This window comes from Xiphophorus maculatus, chromosome 19, assembly GCF_002775205.1.
Source record: "Xiphophorus maculatus strain JP 163 A chromosome 19, X_maculatus-5.0-male, whole genome shotgun sequence".
NCBI lineage: Eukaryota > Metazoa > Chordata > Actinopteri > Cyprinodontiformes > Poeciliidae > Xiphophorus > Xiphophorus maculatus.
In genome coordinates, this window is record NC_036461.1 from 20,199,585 (window position 1) to 20,221,749 (window position 22,165).

General features: G+C 40.2%; 2 protein-coding genes across 3 annotated transcripts; one reads left to right on the forward strand and one right to left on the reverse strand.

Annotated features, from left to right (window-relative positions):
- Positions 1-112: 112 nt before the first annotated feature.
- On the reverse strand, positions 113-9,867 carry LOC111612274. Its single transcript, XM_023353100.1, has 4 exons — positions 9,190-9,867; positions 6,088-6,282; positions 4,571-4,781; positions 113-3,988 (listed from the first exon to the last, which is right to left on the reverse strand). The coding sequence occupies exons 1-4, from the start codon at positions 9,842-9,844 to the stop codon at positions 3,754-3,756; spliced, it is 1,296 nt and encodes a 431-aa protein (XP_023208868.1). The 5' UTR covers positions 9,845-9,867; the 3' UTR covers positions 113-3,753.
- Positions 9,868-10,044: 177 nt separating this feature from the next.
- cinp (cyclin dependent kinase 2 interacting protein) lies at positions 10,045-14,972 on the forward strand. 2 transcript variants are annotated; one of them, XM_005812069.3, is made up of 6 exons: positions 10,045-10,134; positions 11,707-11,837; positions 12,979-13,150; positions 13,484-13,628; positions 13,826-13,955; positions 14,664-14,972. In XM_005812069.3, exons 3-6 carry the CDS (start codon positions 12,999-13,001, stop codon positions 14,864-14,866), a joined length of 630 nt encoding a protein of 209 aa, XP_005812126.1. In that variant the 5' UTR covers positions 10,045-10,134; positions 11,707-11,837; positions 12,979-12,998; the 3' UTR covers positions 14,867-14,972. The 2 variants fall into 2 exon arrangements, with proteins under 2 accessions (XP_005812126.1, XP_023208869.1); XM_023353101.1 differs by lacking the exon at positions 11,707-11,837 and having other exon boundaries at positions 10,056-10,134.
- The last annotated feature ends 7,193 nt before the right edge of the window (positions 14,973-22,165 follow it).

The window sequence follows — 22,165 nt, forward strand, 5'->3', positions numbered from 1 at the left end:
TGGTCAATGAGTTTTTAAAGTGGAGGATTTTGTGTCAGGCCATCAGAAAGATGGTTGGAGTTTGAGAAAGGATTTAAAGATTCCACACTGAAATCAGCCGTTCCACTGTTTATTGTCCCACTGGTGGAATTTTGTTGCAACAGCAGCAAAGTGAGTAGATTCACACAGACATAAACAGAATGAAGCCTAATAAGCTGTACAGTAAATGCAAAAACAGTACTGTGCAGTTAAAGGGACAGTATTTATTTTCCAACCATATTGGGCCATTTTATGACAGTTACCTTCAGCTGTAATAAGAATGTATATGGGATATGACAAATTAGACTGTAATTTAATGCCTTGAAATAGGGCCTCCGTCTCTTTAAAATCCTGTTTGTTCTGAAACTTCCTTCAGGAAGTCGTCACAACATGGCTGCTATTAACCATTAACAAGATGTTTGCTAGTTGTTTGCTAGCATTAGAGCCCTCACTCAGAAGCAGAGTGAGGGCTCTAATGAGGCAGCTTGAAAACCTCCAACCAGGCGTCTTCCACAGCTCAATGGTTGCCATGGAGATTGAAGGATTACTCCAACATTCATGAAAGATTCAAACCAACACTCCAGATGTTTTTGATGTGGGAATAACATAACATGATGTAAAGCTAAAAAAAGTCCATTTAACATAATACTTCCCCTTTAAGAGACCAGGTAATTGATTTAATCTGTGTAACTTCATTAATGAACTGAAGTGTTTATTTTGTCAGGACCAACCAAGGACAATTAAAGAAAAAAACAAAACAAGGAGAGGCTAGAGTCATTAAAAAGTCCACATTTATTGAGGGCTCCTTCATTGGGAAGATTTAAATAGAGGTATGAGGTCCAACAAGAGTCAAAATGTGAGTCATACTTAGAAATAATAACCAGAACCACGCAGGAGAAATATTTACAAAATATAGTTTCTTTTTACAAGATTTAGATACATAAAAAATAAAGTACTTTACTGATGACAAAAACAAACATATTTTCCAGAAAGATCTCGTTATTGTCTAGAAAAAATAATTTGAGTCTTCCCAGTGATTTTTTCCCCCAAATAAAAATAAATCAAAGAAGAACAGACCAGTTGTTAGAAAGGCTGTGATACTGAAACATCTACCAGCCCTGGGTCCTCCAGCAGAACCTTAGATCCCAGCCACCCACCTGTGGCAGGTCAAATGACTTAAAAAGTAAATATGTATTTAGATATTTTTTCAAAGTACATGAAATGCTACTGTTCCATTCCAAATGGGGTAACCTAACTGAAACAAGTTACACTTTCAAAATAAAATACCCAACAATGGTGGTTATTCCTGGGAAGGGTTTCAGCAGGAGCTGAAAAAAAGAGAAAAAAACAAACCAAGTAGGTGAGTACAGATGTATCAGCTCCGATTTCCTTCATTTAGGGAGACCAGTTGATGTGTGAGAAACTGATCTGATCTTCCTCTGAAAACCAGCCTGTCTCCTGTTGATCTGCTGTGACAGACGGCCGGCCCAGCAGCTCCCCCTGTGGATGGTTAACAGCCACTGCGGATCACTAAGCCACTTCTCAGACAAAACTATAGGCAGGCCAGGCCCTTTAAATATCAGTGATCAGCCAAAAACTGCAACCAGTGCAATCAAACTTCAACACAAACATAAAGCACATAAAGGTTCTTCATTAAAAACATAAAAGAGTGTAAAAGAAAACTTCAGGCACTAGCAGGTTTATTTAGCACATTGTATAAAACAGACATCTTCTAGAGAGCTGTTTGTTTTTAGTGTTTGATGATGTATTAAGAGGTAAACGTAGAAAAAAATGAGCTAGACGAACTCTGTCAGGTATCTTCCTCTGAATGTGGTCCAGGTTTTCTGGCTACATGCAGAAGATGAGCGATCTGGAAAAAACAATCTGCCAGGATCACCTGAGGTCTGCAGGACTCCACTGTCAGCGCCCCGTCATCCGACAGCGAGCACCAAGCTGCACGACGCTCATGAGACTGTGGGTTGTGGGTCTGATTCCAACTGGCCAAGGCACTTAATGCACAGTTGGTGTATAAATTCATTCCATTTAAAATTAAATCTGGATACATGAATCCAACATGTAAAAAATTGATAGTGAGGCATAAAACAATGAATTCCAATCAGAAGTGCAGACATTCACTGAGCAAAAGGAACAACCAACCTCAGCACCGCTCAGCTGCCTCACTAAGTCTCTGCCACCTTTCAGATTTCTTCTGCTTTTGCATTTTCGTCATATTTTAATATCAAAGATAAACGAGTGAATACAGGAAGCAGCTTGGATGTGATGATTACATTTATCAAGGGAGCCAAAACCATCCAGACCCAGCGGGCCCTGTTAGCACCACCAGGCCTGATAACTAGTTGTCCTTCACTTACTACCAACAGCTGCCATCAAGTGTTTGTGATAACTGGTAATCACATCCAGTTATGGCTGTGGATGAATTACGACCCACTCTGCTTTGCCGGAATTGGTTTAATTCAGCCATTTTAGAGGCTTTTCAACAACAAGGGAGAGACTGGACAGAAATGACCTGTTGGAGAGTTTCAAGGTTAAAGCTGTCACTGCAGAGCAACATCTTCCCTTTAGTGTTCTTAAAGGGGCAGTGTTGTGAACAATCAACTTTTTAGAGCTTTACATCATATTATAATGTTATTTGTGTATTTTTGAGGAAACCTTGAATCTCCCATAGCAACCACTGGCAGGATGGGGGGAGGGGGACTAAATGCTTAAACGAGCATCACCCATTTCCTCTCAACTCCTAGAGACTAGCAACAGCAATTAGCAAACACCTGGTGGAGCTGGGGTCTGCTGAGCTCATCATAGTTACTACTACTTAGTGCATTGTTGTTAAAATGGCTGTAAACGGCTTAACAGAAAATGTGCTGAAGGTCAAGGGTCGGATTGGACGAGTAGGAGCTTCTTAAAGAGACAGAGGCCCAATTTCAAGGTGTTCAACTGGGAAGTCAAATTTCTTTCGAGACATATTTGATATATGCAGCATTTTTACAACAACTGAAGGCAACACAGTTACTACACAATGGCACCATGTGGCAGGAAAATGTCTAATTTTGCCCCTTTAAGTTTAAACAGATTGGGGGTAAACAGCAGGGCAGTGATCTGAGTCGTACCAGCAAGTCCATCTCTGAATTAATAAAAAAAATGAAGGTTTAGGAGTGGCCTACTCAAAGTCTGGACTTGGATCCAATTAAAATTCTGTGGCATGACCTTAAACAAGCTGTTCATGTTCTCGAATGTCTAGTAGCAGCTTCAGTTACTTTTTCACATAAGATCAGGTTTTTTTCTTAATAAATGAAACCATGATTTGAAAACAGCTCCTTCTCTAACAGGCACCGGGAGAGGCAGGCTACACCCTGGACAGGTCACCAGAGGTCATCTTTGTTTCATGATGAAATTCATTTGATGACGTGAGCATTTCAAATGTGACAAAAAAGCAAGAACCGAAGGAAATTCTTTTTCACAGCACACTAATAAACCGAATGTCTTTCACAAAGTAAAGAATAATCTCGGTGGTTGGGCAACAACTTCAAACCCACTCAGAACTGAGACTGGACAGTACCAGAGAAGACCACAGGGGGCAGAGCCACAATATACCCTGAAAACCTGCCACCTCATAGCCAATCAGAATCCCAAGAATGAGAAGTAGGACTGCACCTGGCCCTGATTGGTTCCACTGGACAGTCAGAGCGTTTTGGTGGAGCTGTTGGTGCTGGTCTCCAGTCAGACGCAGCCACAGGGGAGCAGGTCTATGTGTGTACTGGTGAGAACTCTGACTTTGTGATTGGTCAGTTTCTGCAGGTCAGAGATCAGCTGCAGCAGACGAGGACTTGGCTTATAGATGACCCAGCTCGGATCTTTAGGATCTGGCCTGTAAAAGGAATCCAGAACTTCCAGAGTGTTGAGATGCTGGAGCTGATGGAGACCCAGGAAGTCTTCATCCGACACGTGATGATGTCTGAGGAAAGGAAAGGAGAGACCGCAGGTTACTACGGGAACCAAAGAGCTTTGTAGCTGCATTTCCATTAACCCTAAAATTACACAAATTAAAATTACAAGAATAAATTTGCTTAATGGAAACATGCCAATTAAAAAAAAAAAAACTCGATAAAAAGTTACTACTTTTAGGATGAGGTCGTTTCTGGACATATAGAAACAGATATATTTTTGCAAAACTGCAATGGAAACATTATTTTTGCATCACAGGAGTCACGTGATCAACTGACGTGATTACTACTGGGGGATCCCAAGTAGGCGGGGCTTGTTGCTCCAATGCCGACACCTCCCCTGATTGGCTGATAAATGATGGCCGTTGAATTATGAATATATCTCATCTTTTTTTTATCCCTCTGTCGCTGCCATGATTTATAATTACTTATTGCGAGAACAGGCTTATTCACATGTGATTTTAATTTTATATATGATTTGATAGAAACAGCAATTGCAAAATTGTGTTTTTTCAAAGTCAGCAGACTATCGACAAAGATTTGCACACATTTGACATGGACACGCTGGTGAGGCTGGTGTTTGATTGACCCACCTGATGGCCAGCGTCCTCAGGCCAGGGAACAGCTGTGGGAGGAGCCTGACTAGTTTGGAGGAGGAGCCCCATGGCTCCAGGTGCAGGTGCCTCAGGTTGGGAGCTCTGAAGGAGACGACCTGCAGGTCCTCAGGCTGAAGGTCCACACACAGAGTCAGGCTGCGGAGGGAGGATGGGAGGAAGTCAGCATACACCACCAGGGGGTGCCCTCCTGTTTACAGACAGTCAGAGGAGTCACGTTCAGTATGACGTCACTGATTAGGACTGCAGCTGCTGGGTTTGTTGCATAAAGTGTAGCTTGTTGGAGTTTAACTCATCTGTGCTGCATGAGATCTATAAACTGATTTTAAACTAGTCTCAAACCTGAACATCCAAAATGGCTGCTCTGCACTATATGTAAAACATTATCACATATTACTATACATTCCAATTAATGATGTTTACAAAATAAAAAACGTTCTGTTGGAATTGTTTTTTTGTTGTTTTACCATTTTCTCTACTTGTTCAATGAGAGAATCTAAAAATATCATTAAATTAGAAAATATGATTAAATGAAATTACAGTGAGCAGTTTAATGAAACAAATCCCATTTCTTTAAGTGGATGTTTCCTAAGGAGCTCATTACAAATAGGAATGTTTTTCAAGAGCAGCATTTGTGTTTATTGGCTGTGATTGCTGTGTTATGCAGTCACAGTTATCTAAAACAGAAGCAATGCATACAGTAGTTCTTATCGTCATTTTTATTGCTATCACAATAGTACCTTTGAAACCTTTATCCATGTTGCCCACCTGTAAGTTGGGCGTAATGTTATTTTCTGTTCCCAGTAAAAAATTATTTTCACATAAAAATTATCTTTTATTTCACATACATAAAGTAAAGGCAAGAGGGGGAAAAAATATTCGTTTTTTTATTATTCTTTGCAAAAGAATACTGGTGTTTGCATGCTGCCCTCCTGTGTTGGACTTTGTAGAAGAACCTTTCAATGCCACCATCGCTCATGTCTCTTCCAGCCGTGTGCAGCGAAAGGCGGACATTTTATTATAAATCGGAATCTGGATCCTTTATTGTCATTGTGCAAGAAAGCACAGCAAAAAAAATATAAAAAAATAGTTCAAGCTCTATCGGTTTGGATGGAGGCAATCTGAAAACTTCAATTCTAGTCACAGATTCTCAATTGGATTTAGGTCTGTACTTTAACTGGACCATTTTTTTCACATGGATCTACTGTGATCTAAAGTCGTGGAGAGCTACCCTGCTGCAGCCACCACACTGCCAAGTGATTGGTTGCTCCAATGGGGTGCCAACTCAAAAGCAGAGCACGCCTCCAGAACAAGCAGTACCCCTCCAAAACAGTTGGTGGCAGCAGTGATATATGATTAGACAACATTTATTTTGAAATATAGACACATATTTATTTGCAGCAGTTCAAAAACAATTTCTTATTACTTCCTTTTATTTTTTTATTCATTTTTAACAGGTTCTGTAGCACTGCACCTGTTTACCCGGCGATAGTTACCGTGCACACTCAGGCTGCAGAGCTGTTGCAGTGATGACAGCCATGTCTGCAGGTGACAGGTGGGTCCGGGTACAGAGTAAAGGTGGAAGACGGACAGGCTGCGGAGATTGGACAAAGGTTGCAGAACTTCTGGCGTGACTGCAGCATCGTAATTCAGCAGCTGCAGCTCAGACAGCTGCAGGGAGGCACCAGCAGCTGCAGGGGGAACACCAGTCAGTTAGGAGGCTGACATCTTATTCAGAATGCTTATACTGTTTCTTGTGTCATTAAAACTGGAGTATGTCATGCTAATATTGCCATCTGAAGAAATGCACCACTAATGTTCAAAAATAACCAATCAGAGCCAGGAGGAGGGGCTTAGCGGTGTCTGTCAACATTGTGTACTCGCTGCTCTCCCAGTTGGGTCTGGGAGCACTGGGAGAAGGCAGAGGAGCTTGATAATCTGTCTTATACTAAACTGTCACAACATAATGGTCATTCTAACAAATATGTAAAAAAACATATTTCATGTCAAATACTGCAGCTTTAAGTGAAGATACAGTAAAGGAAGAATCCAGAAATAGAAAAGCTGCACACAGGAAGGCAACCGGATCAAGTGTTGGGATCCAGGAAAACAGACTTGGGGGGGGAGGGGGGCTGGCATTATTTGTCATTATAACAGAAGTTTGAACTCCTGCCATGTTTCACAGGCACAAAAACAGTCTGACAAGTTAGCTTCAAACAACTCGGAGTTTTCTTCAGCTAAAAGTGCCTCCAAACAAGGCTGATTCTTTCAGACGCATGGAAAACTGTCTCTGTGACGTTCCCAGTTCAGGACTTCCAGGAATGCTAGCTAGGACCGAGCTGCTGACTTTTCCAAAAAAGGGAGTTCAGAGCGGACAGAGGGATCTGTTAGATAATGGTAGCTCTGAACATCCCATTAGACCAAAGCAGGACAACTATAATGAGCCGCGTCTGAAAACAGCAGTGAAGCCATGGTGACGTGGATTTACAACATGAAAAATAGTCGCCTCTAACCGATTCCTTCATTTTGGCTTTTTGTCTCTTAAAACATTCAAACCATTCCAATATTGTAAATGCAAATCTGAGTAAAAGCACATTTATTAAAAAGATAATATCATTTATGACATAAACCTGCAAAAAAAGTATCCTCTTAGTATAGAACTACATTTTCTTTTATAAAATAGAGTAGCAACACTCTGGGCTAATTACTGTAAAGCATGGAACAGTCAGGTACGTACATAACTCATGTCTGGCAACATGATGTTGGGCTGTCACCATAATAAAAATTGCAGGATAATAAATTTTCCCAGACATTATTGTGACTAATGATAATATTGTTGTTTCAAGTAATATGATGGTAATGGCATAATAATGCAAGAGCACATTCTCAACGTTCAATAAAACTTCAATTATAATGAACATTTAACACCGGAAATGAAAGACATTTGAAATATTCAAAATAAATAAACAAAACAACAGAAAGAATAAATTAAATAAAATCTCTAAATAAAATTGTCCTTCAATATAAGGCGAGCTTAGACCAAAGAACCAGACTGAAGACTTTTATCATCCAGGGAGTCAGGAAAAGAGATAGAAAATAATCATGCAAATGGAAATGATCAACCTCGTTTTAACTTAGCATGTGATTAATTGATTTATTGCTTATTGCGATGGGCCTATGCCCATATTTAAAGAACATTTAAAAATAAATTAATCAACATCTTTCTGTGTTAAATTGGTTTCAAAGTCAAATCCTCAGGTTTTGGGAAGGTTACTGGATTTCATTTAGCTGCAGGTGGGCGTGTCATGTCAGTTATACAGTTTGATGTTGTTTTTTTTATCAATTCTATTTTGAAATAATAAATTAATTGTACCTTGAAGTGCTTACTTATTAATTTGTCTCATGTTTTATAGTTTCAGATAAACTGAGTCCTGTTCCCTTATTTTGAGTTGAGCTGAGTTTATGTTAGTCAGCCTGTCGTCCAGAGGGTCTGCAGAGAGTCTTGTAAGGACGGACCAATTTTTATTTTTTTTTTTTGTTTGTTTTGTCTTTTGCTGCCCTCTCTGTGAAGCATGGGGGTGGAAGCATTCTGCAAATGGGGACAGGAGGCCTGCATCATATTGAGAAGAGGATGGACGGATGGGAAAACCGTATCACCAGGTTCTGGGCAACAACCTCCTTCACTCAGGGAGAGCACTGAAGACAGGTCATGACTGGGTCTGACCCCAAACACGCAGCCCGGCTCTGCAGGGAGCATTGAATGGTCCTGGAGTGGACCAGCCAGTCTCCAGGCCTGAACCCAATGGAAAATCTTTGGAGGGAGCTGAAAGTCTGTTGCCCAGCAACAGTTCTGTGTGGAGGAGTGGACCGGATCCCTGCTGCAGCACAAACTTGGTTCAGAACTACAGGAAACATTTGACCTCTGGAGCTGTAAACACAGGATTCTGGACTAAATACTAAGTTCTGTTTTTCTCTCTAATCAAACACTTTTATACACCAATAAATATTTTTATATTAACTTGATTGACAGACTAGGTCTTTTTTTGTTCTGTTCTCATCAGTAGGTCTTCTTCCCCTCAGATGCAGAAAATGCAGCTAGACATTTTGACAGCAGTTGGTCAGTTCTCATTAATATTCTAAGTTCTCATGGCCTTGTGACAAAATGTCAATTTCAGTCTTAAGTAAAGGTGTGTGATATTTTGGTATTGATCTGATACCAATACATGGTCAGTTTCACCAATATTAATACTTATTTTTAAGGATGATATTTCATTAAACTTCTGACCTTCAGGCATTATTATGGTTTTTACTTTGAAGTTTATAGGTGTCTATGAAACACTTTGATAATATATTTGCATGATAAACAAAAGCAATAGAAAAACAAAACAAACTATCTTTCTAAATAAACAAAGTGCAAAAAGTTATCATTTTTACAGAAGAGTTGGTAAACTGCAACAGAAAATAAAATTACATTTCAAGAGGGAATCTGAAACTAAAGAATGGAGCTTATCGATCCGATACCGACTTAGCGATATTACCAATATTTTGGATTGCTGTCCACCTCCAGACTTAAGGTATAAGTTTCCCCTTTTGTTTACCTGGGCCAGTGGCCGGGCAGAAGAAGTCCTGAGACAGCCTTTTGTAGTTTATCATGGTCCAGGACAGGGAGTTGAGGTTAACCAGCGGAGAGAGGACACCTCTGAGCGTCGGGATCTTCAGACAGCCATCATGGTGCAGGACCAGAGACCTGAGGCGAGTCAGCTGGGAGAGGCTGGCCAGCACCTGGGAGGGGGGACAGGCCAGCTGGACATTACACAGGCTGAGCTGGGTCAGCTGCTGACCCAGAGGAAGGAGGAACTCCAGGTTCACCAGCGGCTCTGAAAAGGCCGTGAGAGTCAGGCTGTGTACGTGGCGGAACCGCTTCAGCTCCTGGACGTCGATTCCCCTCCAGCTGTCCAGCCGCAGGGCCTGGAGCAGAGGCAGCCAGACAGAGAGCAGCTTCAGGTCCCTCTTCCTCCCTCCCCGCAGGGCGACGCTGTCCAGCTGCCTCCGAGCGAGGCTCCGCCAGAAGGCGCGGTTGTACCGGGACAGGTCCTTCAGCACCACGCTAAAGCCCCGCCACAGAGGCCGACATTCATCCAGCAGCTGCTTAAAGTGAGAACAAGTGCAGCGCATACTCAGCTTGTCCTTCCAGGACAGAAAGCTGAACACCTGCAGCCATAGTTCGTTGGGAAGCTGGAGAGCCGACGTCATTGTCAGAGCCAACGGAGAAAGCAGGCGGAACTGGCGGCCCTGTGGCGAGCGGACACGAGTCTGGACGATTACTCACTCGTACTCTGGACTCTTGTTGTTTTTTTTCGTCACCTACGAGCTGAAGTTCGCTTCTCCGAGGATGCTCGGACTTTCTCCCAACTTCCTGCTTGCGTCATTGAGTTGCGAATCTGCGTAAACCAGAAGACGTCACTCCGCTGAGGTTTGCGGAAGGTTTATAATGTCTGAAGTGGGACAGAACTGGGACAACATTTCAAAAGACACGACATATAGTAAGTAGCATACATTATGAATTTATTATTATTATTATTATTATTATTATTATTATTATTATTATTATTATTATTATTATTATTATTATTATTATTATTATTATTATTATTATTATTATTATTTTGTACCTTTGAAACAATGTTTTACTCCGGGTTGTCCGTTCTGCTGGAACAACAATTCGGTGAATATTAATAGAAAATTTGTCTGCGCTTATACGGGGTTCCACTTGTGCCAAAGTTCATGAGGTTATCTTAACAATATTACATCGAATTTCTCCACTAGATTCTGTGAAATACAAATAAAATGAAGCCGATGAATCAGATGTCTACTGACAACTAAAAATGATCATTGGAAAAAAATTACGAAATGGGATTTTTGTTGTTGTTGTTAATTTGTTGATATTTCCGCTGTTTACCTGGTAAAGACTGAAGTTGAAAGTGCAGAAATATTGCAAATAAAGTTGCTATATCGAGATCAAAGTGTTCAAAGTACACAGTTATAGACCTGCTACGTGACAACCATAGTTTTGTGTAACTTTATACTGTAATAAAGTTACAGTACTGTCCTCCTTACTATCAAGGAGTTCTTTCAGCCTGGCAGGCAGCACTGATCCTGTCCAGACTACTAACCTATTGAAGAACACAGCAGCTTCAGCAGTCCACTCTTCCTTCCCTTAAAGATACCAATACACTTTTATTCTCAATATTTGACCTTTAACCATAAAACAGAATTTTGATTTATTCTTGCAATTTTCTTTGCAACCTAGTTATTTCAATGTTATTTGGTAATGGGGGGTGGGGGGGGCACAAAAAAGAAGGAACTGAACATGTTTGTTATGTTTTGTGGTATATAAGTTGTTTTGCAGAGGAAGGACATGCTGCTTTTTCAGTTAAGGACAATGACCCAAATCACATGGCCAAGATCTCAAAGGCTTCAGAACGCCTCTGTGACACCAGAGTCCAGACTTGAACCTGACTGAATGTATCAGGAGATCTCAGAAAATGGCTGACAAATGTCTTCCATCCAGCCTGATGGAGCAGGAGAAGAACTGCAGGGAAGAGCAGGCCAAGCTGCCTAAAGATAGGCGAGCTGGGCTGGTATCATGTTCAGAAAAATATGGGGCTGCCTTGATTCCAAATGTGGATCAACAGAAATGTTAAGCAAGACTGTAGATACTTACATAAATGTAACTTCTTGATTTTCGGTTTTAATATATTTTCAAAATAATCAAAATTTCACATTGTCACGATGGGATGTTTGTGTGTAGAAGGACAGACATTAATTTAATACAGTTTGAAATGAGGTTAATAACATAACAAAATGTGTAAAAAGTTCAGCGCTGTGAACACTTTCTGAATGCAGTGCAAATCTATCTATCTATCTATCTATCTATCTATCTATCTATCTATCTATCTATCTATCTATCTATCTATCTATCTATCTATCTATCTATCTATCTATCTATCTATCTATCTATCTATCTATCTATCTATCTATCTATCTATCTATCTATCTATCTATCTATCTATCTATCTATCTATCTATCTATCTATCTATCTGTGTATTTCTAGATGCACTGTATGTATAGCGGTCGCTGATCGCTAGAGGCGCTCACGGTCCATCTGAGACAAAACAAAACGAAGAAGCAGTAGAAGAAGAGCAAACTATGGCAAGCAGGTGACTAACGGACTAACGTGTTAATGTAAGTAACATATTTCTCCTTCAAATAGAAAGTGGTAGATTATCTGCATACATTTACAGACTGCGGTCGTCTGGGCAGCAGTTTATGGACTGCTGTGTTAGAAAACTGGATTATAATACAGGGTAACATCCGATTTTATACTTACAAAATGTTTCCTGATCCGATTCTTAAATAAAATAGAATGGCAGTAACTAACTGTCAACAAATATAACACAAATTTCAGACCATAGTCAAAAATTAGCTACACACTGGGCCCTAGTTGTAGCGTCACGTCAATGCGTTCGCCATATTGGGAAGGGAGACGTCGGTTAGTGAAACCAAGGAGTTACATTTTTAACGGGATTAAAGAGATTTAGAGCTCACAATTAGCCATTAAACAGTTTATAATGATGAAGAAAAGTATTTTTTCATTGTCAGTCACGTAAAAGCTTGTTATAGTCCGTTTGTCCATGTTTGGTTCTGTTTCTGAGGATGCAGAGCAGAACCAGAACCAGAAGACCTGAGAGGTCTGCAGCAGGTCTGAAGCTTAATGTATTTTGCTGCTAGGCCATTCAGGGATTTATAAACTAACAACAGTATTTTAAAGTCTATTCTCTGAGCTCCAGTGACTAAATATAAACACATGAATGAGTTTCTCTAGATCTTTCTGAGACATCAGTCTTTTAAATGTTCTTTGGGTGATAGAAGGCCGACTTTGTAATTGTCTTCACGTGGCTCTGAAGGTTCAGGTCTGAGTCTATCACTACACCCAGATTTCAGGCCTGAGCATTACTGTGTAGTTGTAACAACTGAAGCTGCTTGCTGACTCTAGATTGTTTCTTTTTTTAGTCCAAAAATGTAATAACTGTGTTTATGTTCAGGTAGAGAAAATGATGGCACCTCCACACACTGATTTGCTCAGTTCACATCTAAATGATGTTTTCCTTCTGCTGGGAATCCTCTATAGACTTCATCAAGATTTTCTGACAGTGGATAGAACCTGCCATGCTGAAAGATTTCTACAATTCTATCAATCTAATATGATCTAATATACTGTGTGATGTTCATCTTGGCTTGTTTTTATGCGTAAGAATAGGTAAGTATGGACCGTTTCTTTCCACGGAGACAATTTGTGTTAATATGTGTGTGAATGCGTTCCCAGGCGTCCCGGCTGATGTTCCAATGTCTTCGTCCAACACAAAGTTCTCTGCGGTCACAGGAAGTGCTCGGAAGATCAAAGACAATGCGGCCGACTGGCACAACCTGATGCTGAAGTGGGACAAACTGAACAACGACGGATTCCAGTGTGCAACAAACATCGTCAACATGAGGAAGTGAGTGTGCTCAGTTCATTACCTTCCTGTAGTTTGATGCTTTCTTAATAAATGTACAGTAATTAGATTTTTAATAATGTACTAAATACTAATCACAGCACATTTGATGGCTGTAAGATGTGCTGCTTTAGCCCTGTGGATCTAATTAATTTACATCTCACCTGTACCACCATAGTAAAAACAAAATGAGATATTTTTGCTCCAATCTACTCTGAACAATCTCAGCTGCTCACAGTGAGATCGCCTTCCAGCCCATAGTTGACCCAGAAACTGTTCAATATAAAATGTAATCATCATTTGACTGCTATTTTTCTATTTTATTTTCTTCCCCAGTTCTCAGAGAGACCAGCAGCCTCTGGATGACTTCCCTCCAGCTCCAGCATGTCAGACGTTTCCTTCAGCTGTGCAGCAGCAGGCGGCTGGAGCAGCAGAGCTGCAGGATGAATGCTCCAGGCTGCAGGCTGTCGTTGACCGAATGGTGAGGCTTCGTTTAGCTTCAGCCGAGCATACGAGTCAACTCGGATCAAAGGAATGAAGACTCGGGTCGTTAAGACTTCCTGTCATTATCAGGAGCAGCGAGTTAATGTTGAGGCCGACGTTAATGTGGCCATATCGTTGACATGTGATGCTAGATCCAACACAGGTTTGTCTTTAAAGGGATTTTCATTTGTTCAGGTTGTCATAGTGGCAAAGATGGAGCATCTGATGAGCGTCCAGCGAGGAATCCAGGATCTGGAGGAGTTTCAGTTTGGACCTGAAGGAAGAACGTTACCTCTCTGCCACAGCTGGAAGACCCAAGAGTTTGGTTAGTCCACCTGAAGCCAGCACACCCAATGTTTACCTGGATCCCCGGGCTTTCACTCTGAACTCTGACTAAACTCTGATGTGGTTTGTTTGTGCGGTTCAGTGATGAGTCAAGGAAGGAAGGAAGGAAAAGAAGGAAGTGAAGTTGGAAACTAGGAAGGAAGAAAGCAAGCAAGCATGGAAGGAAGGAAGGAAGAATTGAGGAAAGATATAAATTAAGGGCACAAGGAAGGAAGGATGGACTTATAGAAAATAAGGATGGATAGACAATAGGAAGTAGAGTAGAAAGGGCACATGATAGGAGGACCGCAGCATTTTGACAACAGGATATGAATATTTTTCTATTCTATTCAGATCTAGAAAAAACTGAAATCAAATTCCATAGTTTTTCAGGCTGTTTAAGAACCATGATTTATTTTTGTTTTGCTTTGAAAAAACAGTGGAAGGAATCATTGTGGTTTATTTATGTTTCATTCTTTATACATTCTGAGGTTTTTGAACTCTAGATTTGATTAGATCTTTAAGGTGCTGTTCTGTGCAGTTTTATCCTTCAGCAGATGCAAGAACTTTGTGAAGGGTGCTGATGTGTGACAGCACTCAAAACCTGCGGAATAGGTACCATGTTGAAATGTGACCAAATAAAACCCCTCCACGGTCCTCTCCTTTGAGCCTCCGTGGTTTTATGAACTCGTGTACCTGTGTGTTCCAGAGGAGTCTTCTCGGGTTCTGTTGGCTGCCTTCAGTCAGGAGCTGAAGCTGAAGCAGGTGATTCTGCAGGAACTGGCCCACACTGCTGTCGCTGACCTGCACATGGTCTACCTGTCCTGCTGGCTTCACCAGCCGTTCATCCCCGCCCAGACCCGGTTAGCCCTGGAGGCGCTGCTGCTGGAGACCGGCCATCGATCGCTGTGATCATCGCTGCACTCGGCGTATAGAGCCGGTTCGCTAGAACTCCTGAAACCTGTTTGTTTTTGTTAATATGTAAATGAAACTGGTGCAATAAAGGTTTAGCTTTGTATTTTAGACTTTGTTTCATTTTTTTTGTTGTTTCTTCCTGATTCAATTAACTAGTTAGAACATTGTACAGTAGGATTTTGGCTAAATCTATCAAAGATAGTCTTTAGGCTGATCCATTCATTATTTTGATTAGTTGGGTTTATTAGATTTTTTTTCTTCACATCATTAAGAAAATCCAACCAATAGCATCACTTTGCTGTAGTTCCTCATACTGATCATGACTGAGGCGACAGTGGAATGAAATGGATTCTCGCTCTGGGAGAAGGAAAGAAGCAAGCCAGCCTCCTTCAGTAGAGCTCTGGTTACAGACCTTTACTGAAATGATCTGACAGGCTGCAACCATCTTCATCCCCCGTTCTTTTTTTCCCATCCCATCCCATCCTGTCCTCCATCGTGTAAACCTTCTGTCACTCATGCAGCTATCCTCTTCCAGAATATCCTCGTCTCCATCCTCTCTCCCCATGGCAACGCTCTGCTCTGGAACTTGCTTGAACACTGCCTGTGGCTGTGCAGGATTAACTCTAAATTTATATTGTTCAGCTTCAGTAATTTCATGCATCCCGGCACCACACTCAAATTCTTCTTGGCTACACCTAGCTTCTTCATACTGTAGCTCATTTCTTGAAAGCATCTCCTCACCTTCTCTATCAACACATATAAAGTGAACCTGATCTGCAGAGCTTTTTTTCTTCAGAGTTAAACCAAACTGCTGCTTTCCCATATGTTCATGGTATGGATCACAAACGTTATCCCTTTTCAGTAATTGCTACCCTGCATGTCATGCCTGCAATTTCCAAATGCTCTTTGGAAGAGTCAAGAGTCGTTTATTTGAATCAATTGGATTATTTGTGCAATTTTTTTTTACCACTAAATATTCCACGGTCTATTAGTGGTATTCTGATGAAGTGGAAGTGACTGGGAAGGACAGAAATTCAGCCGTGAAGTGGTAAACCAAGTAAAACCATAGGGTGGGGTCAGCAGTTGACCCCTTTCATCTACCACCAAACCACTAAACACATAAAAACTTAGTGGACGTTTATGCTAAAACCCCAAACACAAAAAAATATAGTAAGCTAATGTTAAGCACAAAAAAGCAGACGCTAACACTAAACACAAATAAATTGTAAAAATATTGTAAGATAACAATATGTACAAAAAAGTAGAACCGAACACTTGACCTCTAAGCTCATTAAAAGTATCAGAAACTGACACTAAACACAAAAAGCTAATGCTAACCACTAAAGACGACCGTCTCTCCAGTCTGGTCTCGCAGACTGCAAAGTCCTCAAGTTCAGTTTTGGACTCTTATTTTGCTACAACTCTAAAGTTTTAGAAATACAGTCACCATAGTCAAAAGCAGATGACATAACATATATAGTTAATCCAAATCATGAAACTGGGTAACATTTTGTGGCACTAATTGGTTTAAAAGGATCACGCTGAAAAATGTCCGTCATCCTGAAATTCAAGTGGTTTTTGGGAAATATGAAAAACTTACGACCTGAAAGGGAAAGATACAAACTGTTATGTTTATTCATATTTGAACGATTTTTACAGTAATATGCTGCACTATGTAAACTAAGCATGGAAGGTCACTCAAGTTAGTGTGTGTGTGTGGGTGTGTGTGTGGATGCAAGTTCTCCTAGTTCTCTCTACAAACAACCAATCAGACGCATGAGGAGGGTTTTAGCGCTGTCAATCACAATCTTTAGCCGTCAGTAGTCGGTCAGGGAGGAGGAGGAGATTCATCTTTTCACAGATTATCTGTCTCATAACAAACTGTCATGACAAGAAAGCAAGGCAGTTACATGCCTTTAAAATTGTGCCTCTTTTTATGGGTCAAATAGACTCAACAAATTGTAACAGCAGGGGGGCCAAATTTATTTTTTTGTCATGGGGCCCAAGTTTCGTGGCGGCGCCCTGCTCCATAGATAGATATCAATCTATCTATACAGACAGAGAGAGATGTTTGTATCTTTTTCTTGGTGTATAAATATCTGGTTTCAACTGTCCCTCTTTTTTTTTTTTTTTTTTTTTTAGGTGGCCATGTTTTAAGTTTTTTGTCTTCTGTGGTCAAAATCTGGGGACAGTTCAAATGTTCTGCTTTTCATGTGGGAAAAATGTTCAGTTCTTGGCACAAGGTGAAGACATCAGTAAATAGTCTTGAAGTTCTCTAGAGAGTTTGTGTCTTTTCTGCTGAAATTTTTCTTCATTTATTATAACTTTGGTTTGTTGTTAGTCCCAGTTCTGGATGATCTGAAGCAGAGACACGTCTTTAGTGGCAGTCATGAACAGACACGTCTAGTGCGGTTTGTGTTCATGGGTTTGCTGCAATGTGACACTGATGAAAGCAAGAAAAGATGGACTACAAATACCATCAGTCCTGCTAAACAGTCTCACTGTTCATCTGGTAAACCGGATGTCATGTACCACCTACCTAACAAGATTTTTGTTGTTGTTTTTCTCATTTATTTAATTAATATCTGGTTAATTTGTTGCCTGTTTGGCAGCTTTCGAAAATAATATGTCATAACAAAAAATTAAAAATAAAACAAAAATCAGCCATGTGTTAATAATATGTCACTTTTTATTGGAACAGTTTCTGATGACATAAACATTTTCATTTCTAATATTTATATGTAAATACAATTAAACATTACAACAGTTTTCAACAATAGTCATAGCAGTTGGTAGTGACAGTTGAATGAAGAAATATAAATATATAACTAAACTATGTGTCCTGTTTTGATGCATATTTTACTCCTGGGTTTGGCAGAACAGACTGTAGGTTCCCAGACTCCCAGGAGGAATTGGGACAGTTTATGACCGAGTCAATCAGCAGTCAATGTGGCCATGACCGTCTTTAGGGACAGTTTGAGGACCTCCAGAGACAGTGGCCTAGTGCATCCACTAACTTGGGAATCCTATGTGGAAAACTACACAAGACTAGAAAACATGGTGGACTTGGAAATAAATGAGTCTAAAATTTAAAGGTTGTCAAGCAACCACAACCCAACAGAGTCAGAACTTTGACAGAGCAGGTTTCACAAGTTAACATCTGCCTTCACAGGCCAACATCCACATTTATGTTTTGTGATTCTGTATTTGAACTTAATAAAGTCCAAAAAGTTTTGTAATTCAAAGTTCATGTCTTCTTTGAAACTGATCGTATGTCTTGGGCTTTGGTATCTTGTCAGAGTTTGAACAGGAAAGCGAGGTTTGGTCTGTCTCAAGGAGAATCCTAGCAGTCTGGTTTCTTCTTGTCGTCTGGTGCTGCCCTTTTCGCTGAGCTGAACTTCAAAGATTTCCTCTCACATTTCTGATGTCAGCTTTTCAGCACACAAAGGGCCTGAACACAGAAGCATGAAGCTCCAAAGCATAAATGAAATCCAGGGTTGAAAGGCCATCCTTGAATCTAGAAGACATTTAGTACAAACATCACTTACTGATGCTAAAAAGAGCATGTTACCAAATGGATGTGTTTTACAGTCATACATAAACATTAATATCTCTAATCTTGTTTTTTGTTTAGCGCAGCAAATATTGCAAAGCACCTGAATCAGGGTCTTACTTATTTGTCTGCTGGCTACTGCCGATTCTTACCCTACATTCACTTGTTTTAACTGCAACAAAATAGTAACTAAATTAACATAGTTGAAAAAATCTTGGTTTGTAATTGAAGGACCTACTTCACATGATCTCTGTCTCTTTATGTTGTGTCCCGTCCTCAGCCGTCCCCCTGTTCCATCAGGAAACATTTTTATTGATTTCCAGCAGGATTTTCTGCGTCTCCTCAGTCCTCTGTGTCTTCTCTCTCCTCATTGGTCAAGAGTTGTTGTCCTATAGTGATGCTGGAGAATCAACACATAATCAGACACACATTCAGTCTAAATAACAGATGATTGAAGGAGACTTTCTGATCAAGTCATCATCTTGTCCTCACCTTTTCCACAATCTCTTCCAACCAGTAGAACAGCAGGTGGAGCAGGTCTTCTGCTTTATTTGTTGGTCAACTCAAGTCATGTGACATGAGTTGACAGAGAAATGAAATAAAGAGAAAAGACAACAGAGTTAAAGAGGAAAATAATCATGGACAGCAGACAGAACCAGTTTGTAACTTTCAGCTCAACTCTATGCAGCTCCATCTGAAATGTTTAGTTATGTTTTGTAGATAGAAATGTTCTTACTTTTTTCGTCAACTGGGTTCTCTTATCTTCCTCCACCTGCCTGACGGTGTTGAAGGTGGAGGATTCCAGGCTAATCAGGATCCACTTCACATGATCTCTGTCTCTTTATTCTGTGTCTCGTCCTCAGCTGTCCCCCTGACGCATCAGGAAACTTCTCTGGATTTCCAGCAGGATTTTCTGCGTCTCCTCAGTCCTCTGTGTCTTCTCTCTCCTCATTGGTCCAGTGCTGTTGACTTGTTTCAGTCATGCTACACATGATCAGATACACATTCCTTAATTTCTGTCTAAATAACAGATGACTGAATCAGTCTGATCAAGTCATAATCATGACCTCACCATTAATAAAATCTACTAGAACCAGTAGATCAGCAGGTCCTCTGCTCTATTCCTGATCCTCCTTCCATCAGCACAAAACTCATCAAAGCTCTGCTGTTATGAAAAGACTCAATGAAACAAATCAGACAAAACAAAAGGGTCAGTGAGGAGAAAGTACAGCAGAAAGTAGGAATCAGATTCGAGTGTTGACCTCAACTTCATGCTTATTGAAAACCTTTTGTTGTGTAAAAGTAAATATTCTTACTTTTTTTGTCAACTGGGTTCTCTTATCTTCCTCCACCTGACTGGTGGTGTTGAAGGTGGAGGATTCCAGGTTCAGGAGATCCAACCTGGGATGATCAGAGACATTATTGATCTGCAGAATCTGAATCTGGGTTTTCTATAATGCTTCTAAAATTCTTTAATATTCAGTGTCTGACTCATAAACAGGTGAATTTTCAACATAAGATTCAGTGGCAATGCTTGGTTTGTAATTGAAGGACCTACTTCACATGATCTCTGTCTCTTTATGTTGTGTCCCGTCCTCAGCCGTCCCCCTGTTCCATCAGGAAACATTTTTATTGATTTCCAGCAGGATTTTCTGCGTCTCCTCAGTCCTCTGTGTCTTCTCTCTCCTCATTGGTCAAAAGTTGTTGTCTTGTTTCGCTGATGCTGGAGAATCAACACATAATCAGACACACATTCAGTCTAAATAACAGATGATTGAAGGAGACTTTCTGATCAAGTCATCATCTTGTCCTCACCTTTTCCACAATCTCTTCCAACCAGTAGATCAGCAGGTGGAGCAGGTCTTCTGCTTTATTTGTTGGTCAACTCAAGTCATGTGACATGAGTTGACATAGAAATGAAATAAAGAGAAAAGACAACAGAGTTAAAGAGGAAAATAATCATGGACAGCAGACAGAACCACTTTGTAACTTTCAGCTCAACTCTATGCAGCTCCATCTGAAATGTTTAGTTATGTTTTGTAGATAGAAATGTTCTTACTTTTTTCGTCAACTGGGTTCTCTTATCTTCCTCCACCTGCCTGACGGTGTTGAAGGTGGAGGATTCCAGGCTCAGGAGATCCAACCTGGGATGATCAGAACATCATAGATTTGAGAAGTTTGGATCTTGGATCAGAGACTAGTGTCTGTAGTTTTTAAAATCTATTCTCTTTTTGTGATCTTTCTGTGTTGCAACACATGAATATGGCCATAGAAACTATTTGTTTTATGAGATTAATAGTTTATTTTCCTTCCCTCTGACCCTGTTCTCTAGTTTCCCTCTGGGTAAAAGCTCTTAATTAAATCCCTCAATCACAAATTCTGTCTATCTTCTCCTCTGTCTTCTAATTTCTTATTGGCTTGATGCTTTAATTAAGTCTCTAATACAAAATATTATCAGGAAAACTTTCCTTACTTAATGTAAATTTGAACTCTATATGGAATACTTTCTACTAATAGTGAATTTCTTTCTATGTTTATTTAGTAAAGCTGATGGTCCCCAGTGCCAGCAGGAGGCCAGCAGTGTTACGTGTTGTGGAATGCAAAAACTTACAAACAGGAACCAGGAGGACAGGAACCACATGGACAACCACGAAAGAATCCAGCGATGAGCAGCTAAAACCTGGAAGATTAAAACTGGGAGACTGGATTAATGAAGGTACACGTGAGAACAATTTACTATATTAGAGCGCACCGTGTGGGGAAGCACCGCTATTACACCCTGAAACTTGGCATTTATTTCTGTCTTTTTCTTTTATCCTTAAAGATTTTAATTTGTACTCCGCGGGGTTGTTTTAATTCCTCTACATTTTAATTTGTCCACCGTGACATCATATTAGTCCTAAAAGATTTAAATTTCTCACTACTTGAGAAGCGTTGTCTCCATCCTTAGAGAAATGAATTTGTCCAGAAAAGCGTTGTCTCTTCTCAGTCTTAAGAGATTTTAGGTTTGACACCCAGCAGCATTACTTACTTTTAAAATTATCGCCTGAGTTTAAATGTCTTGCTCATTTTAACATGTGGCCTTGAGGGTTTTGGAATCCAGCCGCCAAATGTTTGATCCGTGGATCAGCAGTTCATATCCGGGATCCAAAGGTCCTGCCTATTTCTCTCTTCCTCTTTCATCTATGAACATTTAAATTAACTCCCGTTGTTACTGTTATTTCATACGTAAAAACGCTTCACTCCCTGTGGATTTTATAATGTCCAGACCAGAATGATTATAACTTTAAAACCGCTGTTTCAATCCGTTTACACCAGAGCTCAACCGATTATATTGTATTGCATATTATATTGTATTTATTATGTCCTAAAAATTAGAACTGTCAGAAATATTGTTTAAATTTTAGAGTTTCATTTGCAGCAGTGTTGTCTCAATTGTATTGATTCCAGTGTCCTGAGCTGCGTTGTCTTAATGGTTTTGAGGTTTGATTTTTGCCCAGCAAGATTGGTTTAGATTTAGTATTAATCCTGTGGCGTTGTCTTATTCCTTTTAGCATTTATCTTTTACACACCATCCATGTCCGACTCCTTTTAGTGTTTTTTGTTCAGCAGTAAGGTCTTGTTCCTCAGAAATTTAAATTAGCATCCGCCAGCATTTAGTCATACATTCATCAACAGCAAAAAAGTCAGCATTGCCTGTCCAGCTAGAATCCTTAACATCTAAAATGAAACATCTAGCAGCG

What these genes read in the sequence shown, in the direction of transcription:
- LOC111612274 (XM_023353100.1), bottom strand. Translation starts at nt 9,844, where the DNA reads ATGACGTCGGCTCTCCAGCTTCCCAACGAACTATGGCTGCAGGTGTTC. An exon ending in CTGCAGCCTGAGTGTGCACG is followed by an intron (nt 4,782 to 6,087) that starts GTAACTATCGCC and finishes GTCTGTAAACAG; the next exon opens with GAGGGCACCCCCTGGTGGTG. An exon ending in CTGAGGACGCTGGCCATCAG is followed by an intron (nt 3,989 to 4,570) that starts GTGGGTCAATCA and finishes TCCTTTCCTCAG; the next exon opens with ACATCATCACGTGTCGGATG.
- cinp (XM_023353101.1), top strand. Translation starts at nt 10,083, where the DNA reads ATGTCTGAAGTGGGACAGAACTGGGACAACATTTCAAAAGACACGACA. An exon ending in AACATCGTCAACATGAGGAA is followed by an intron (nt 13,151 to 13,483) that starts GTGAGTGTGCTC and finishes TTTCTTCCCCAG; the next exon opens with TTCTCAGAGAGACCAGCAGC. An exon ending in AGGCTGTCGTTGACCGAATG is followed by an intron (nt 13,629 to 13,825) that starts GTGAGGCTTCGT and finishes TCATTTGTTCAG; the next exon opens with GTTGTCATAGTGGCAAAGAT.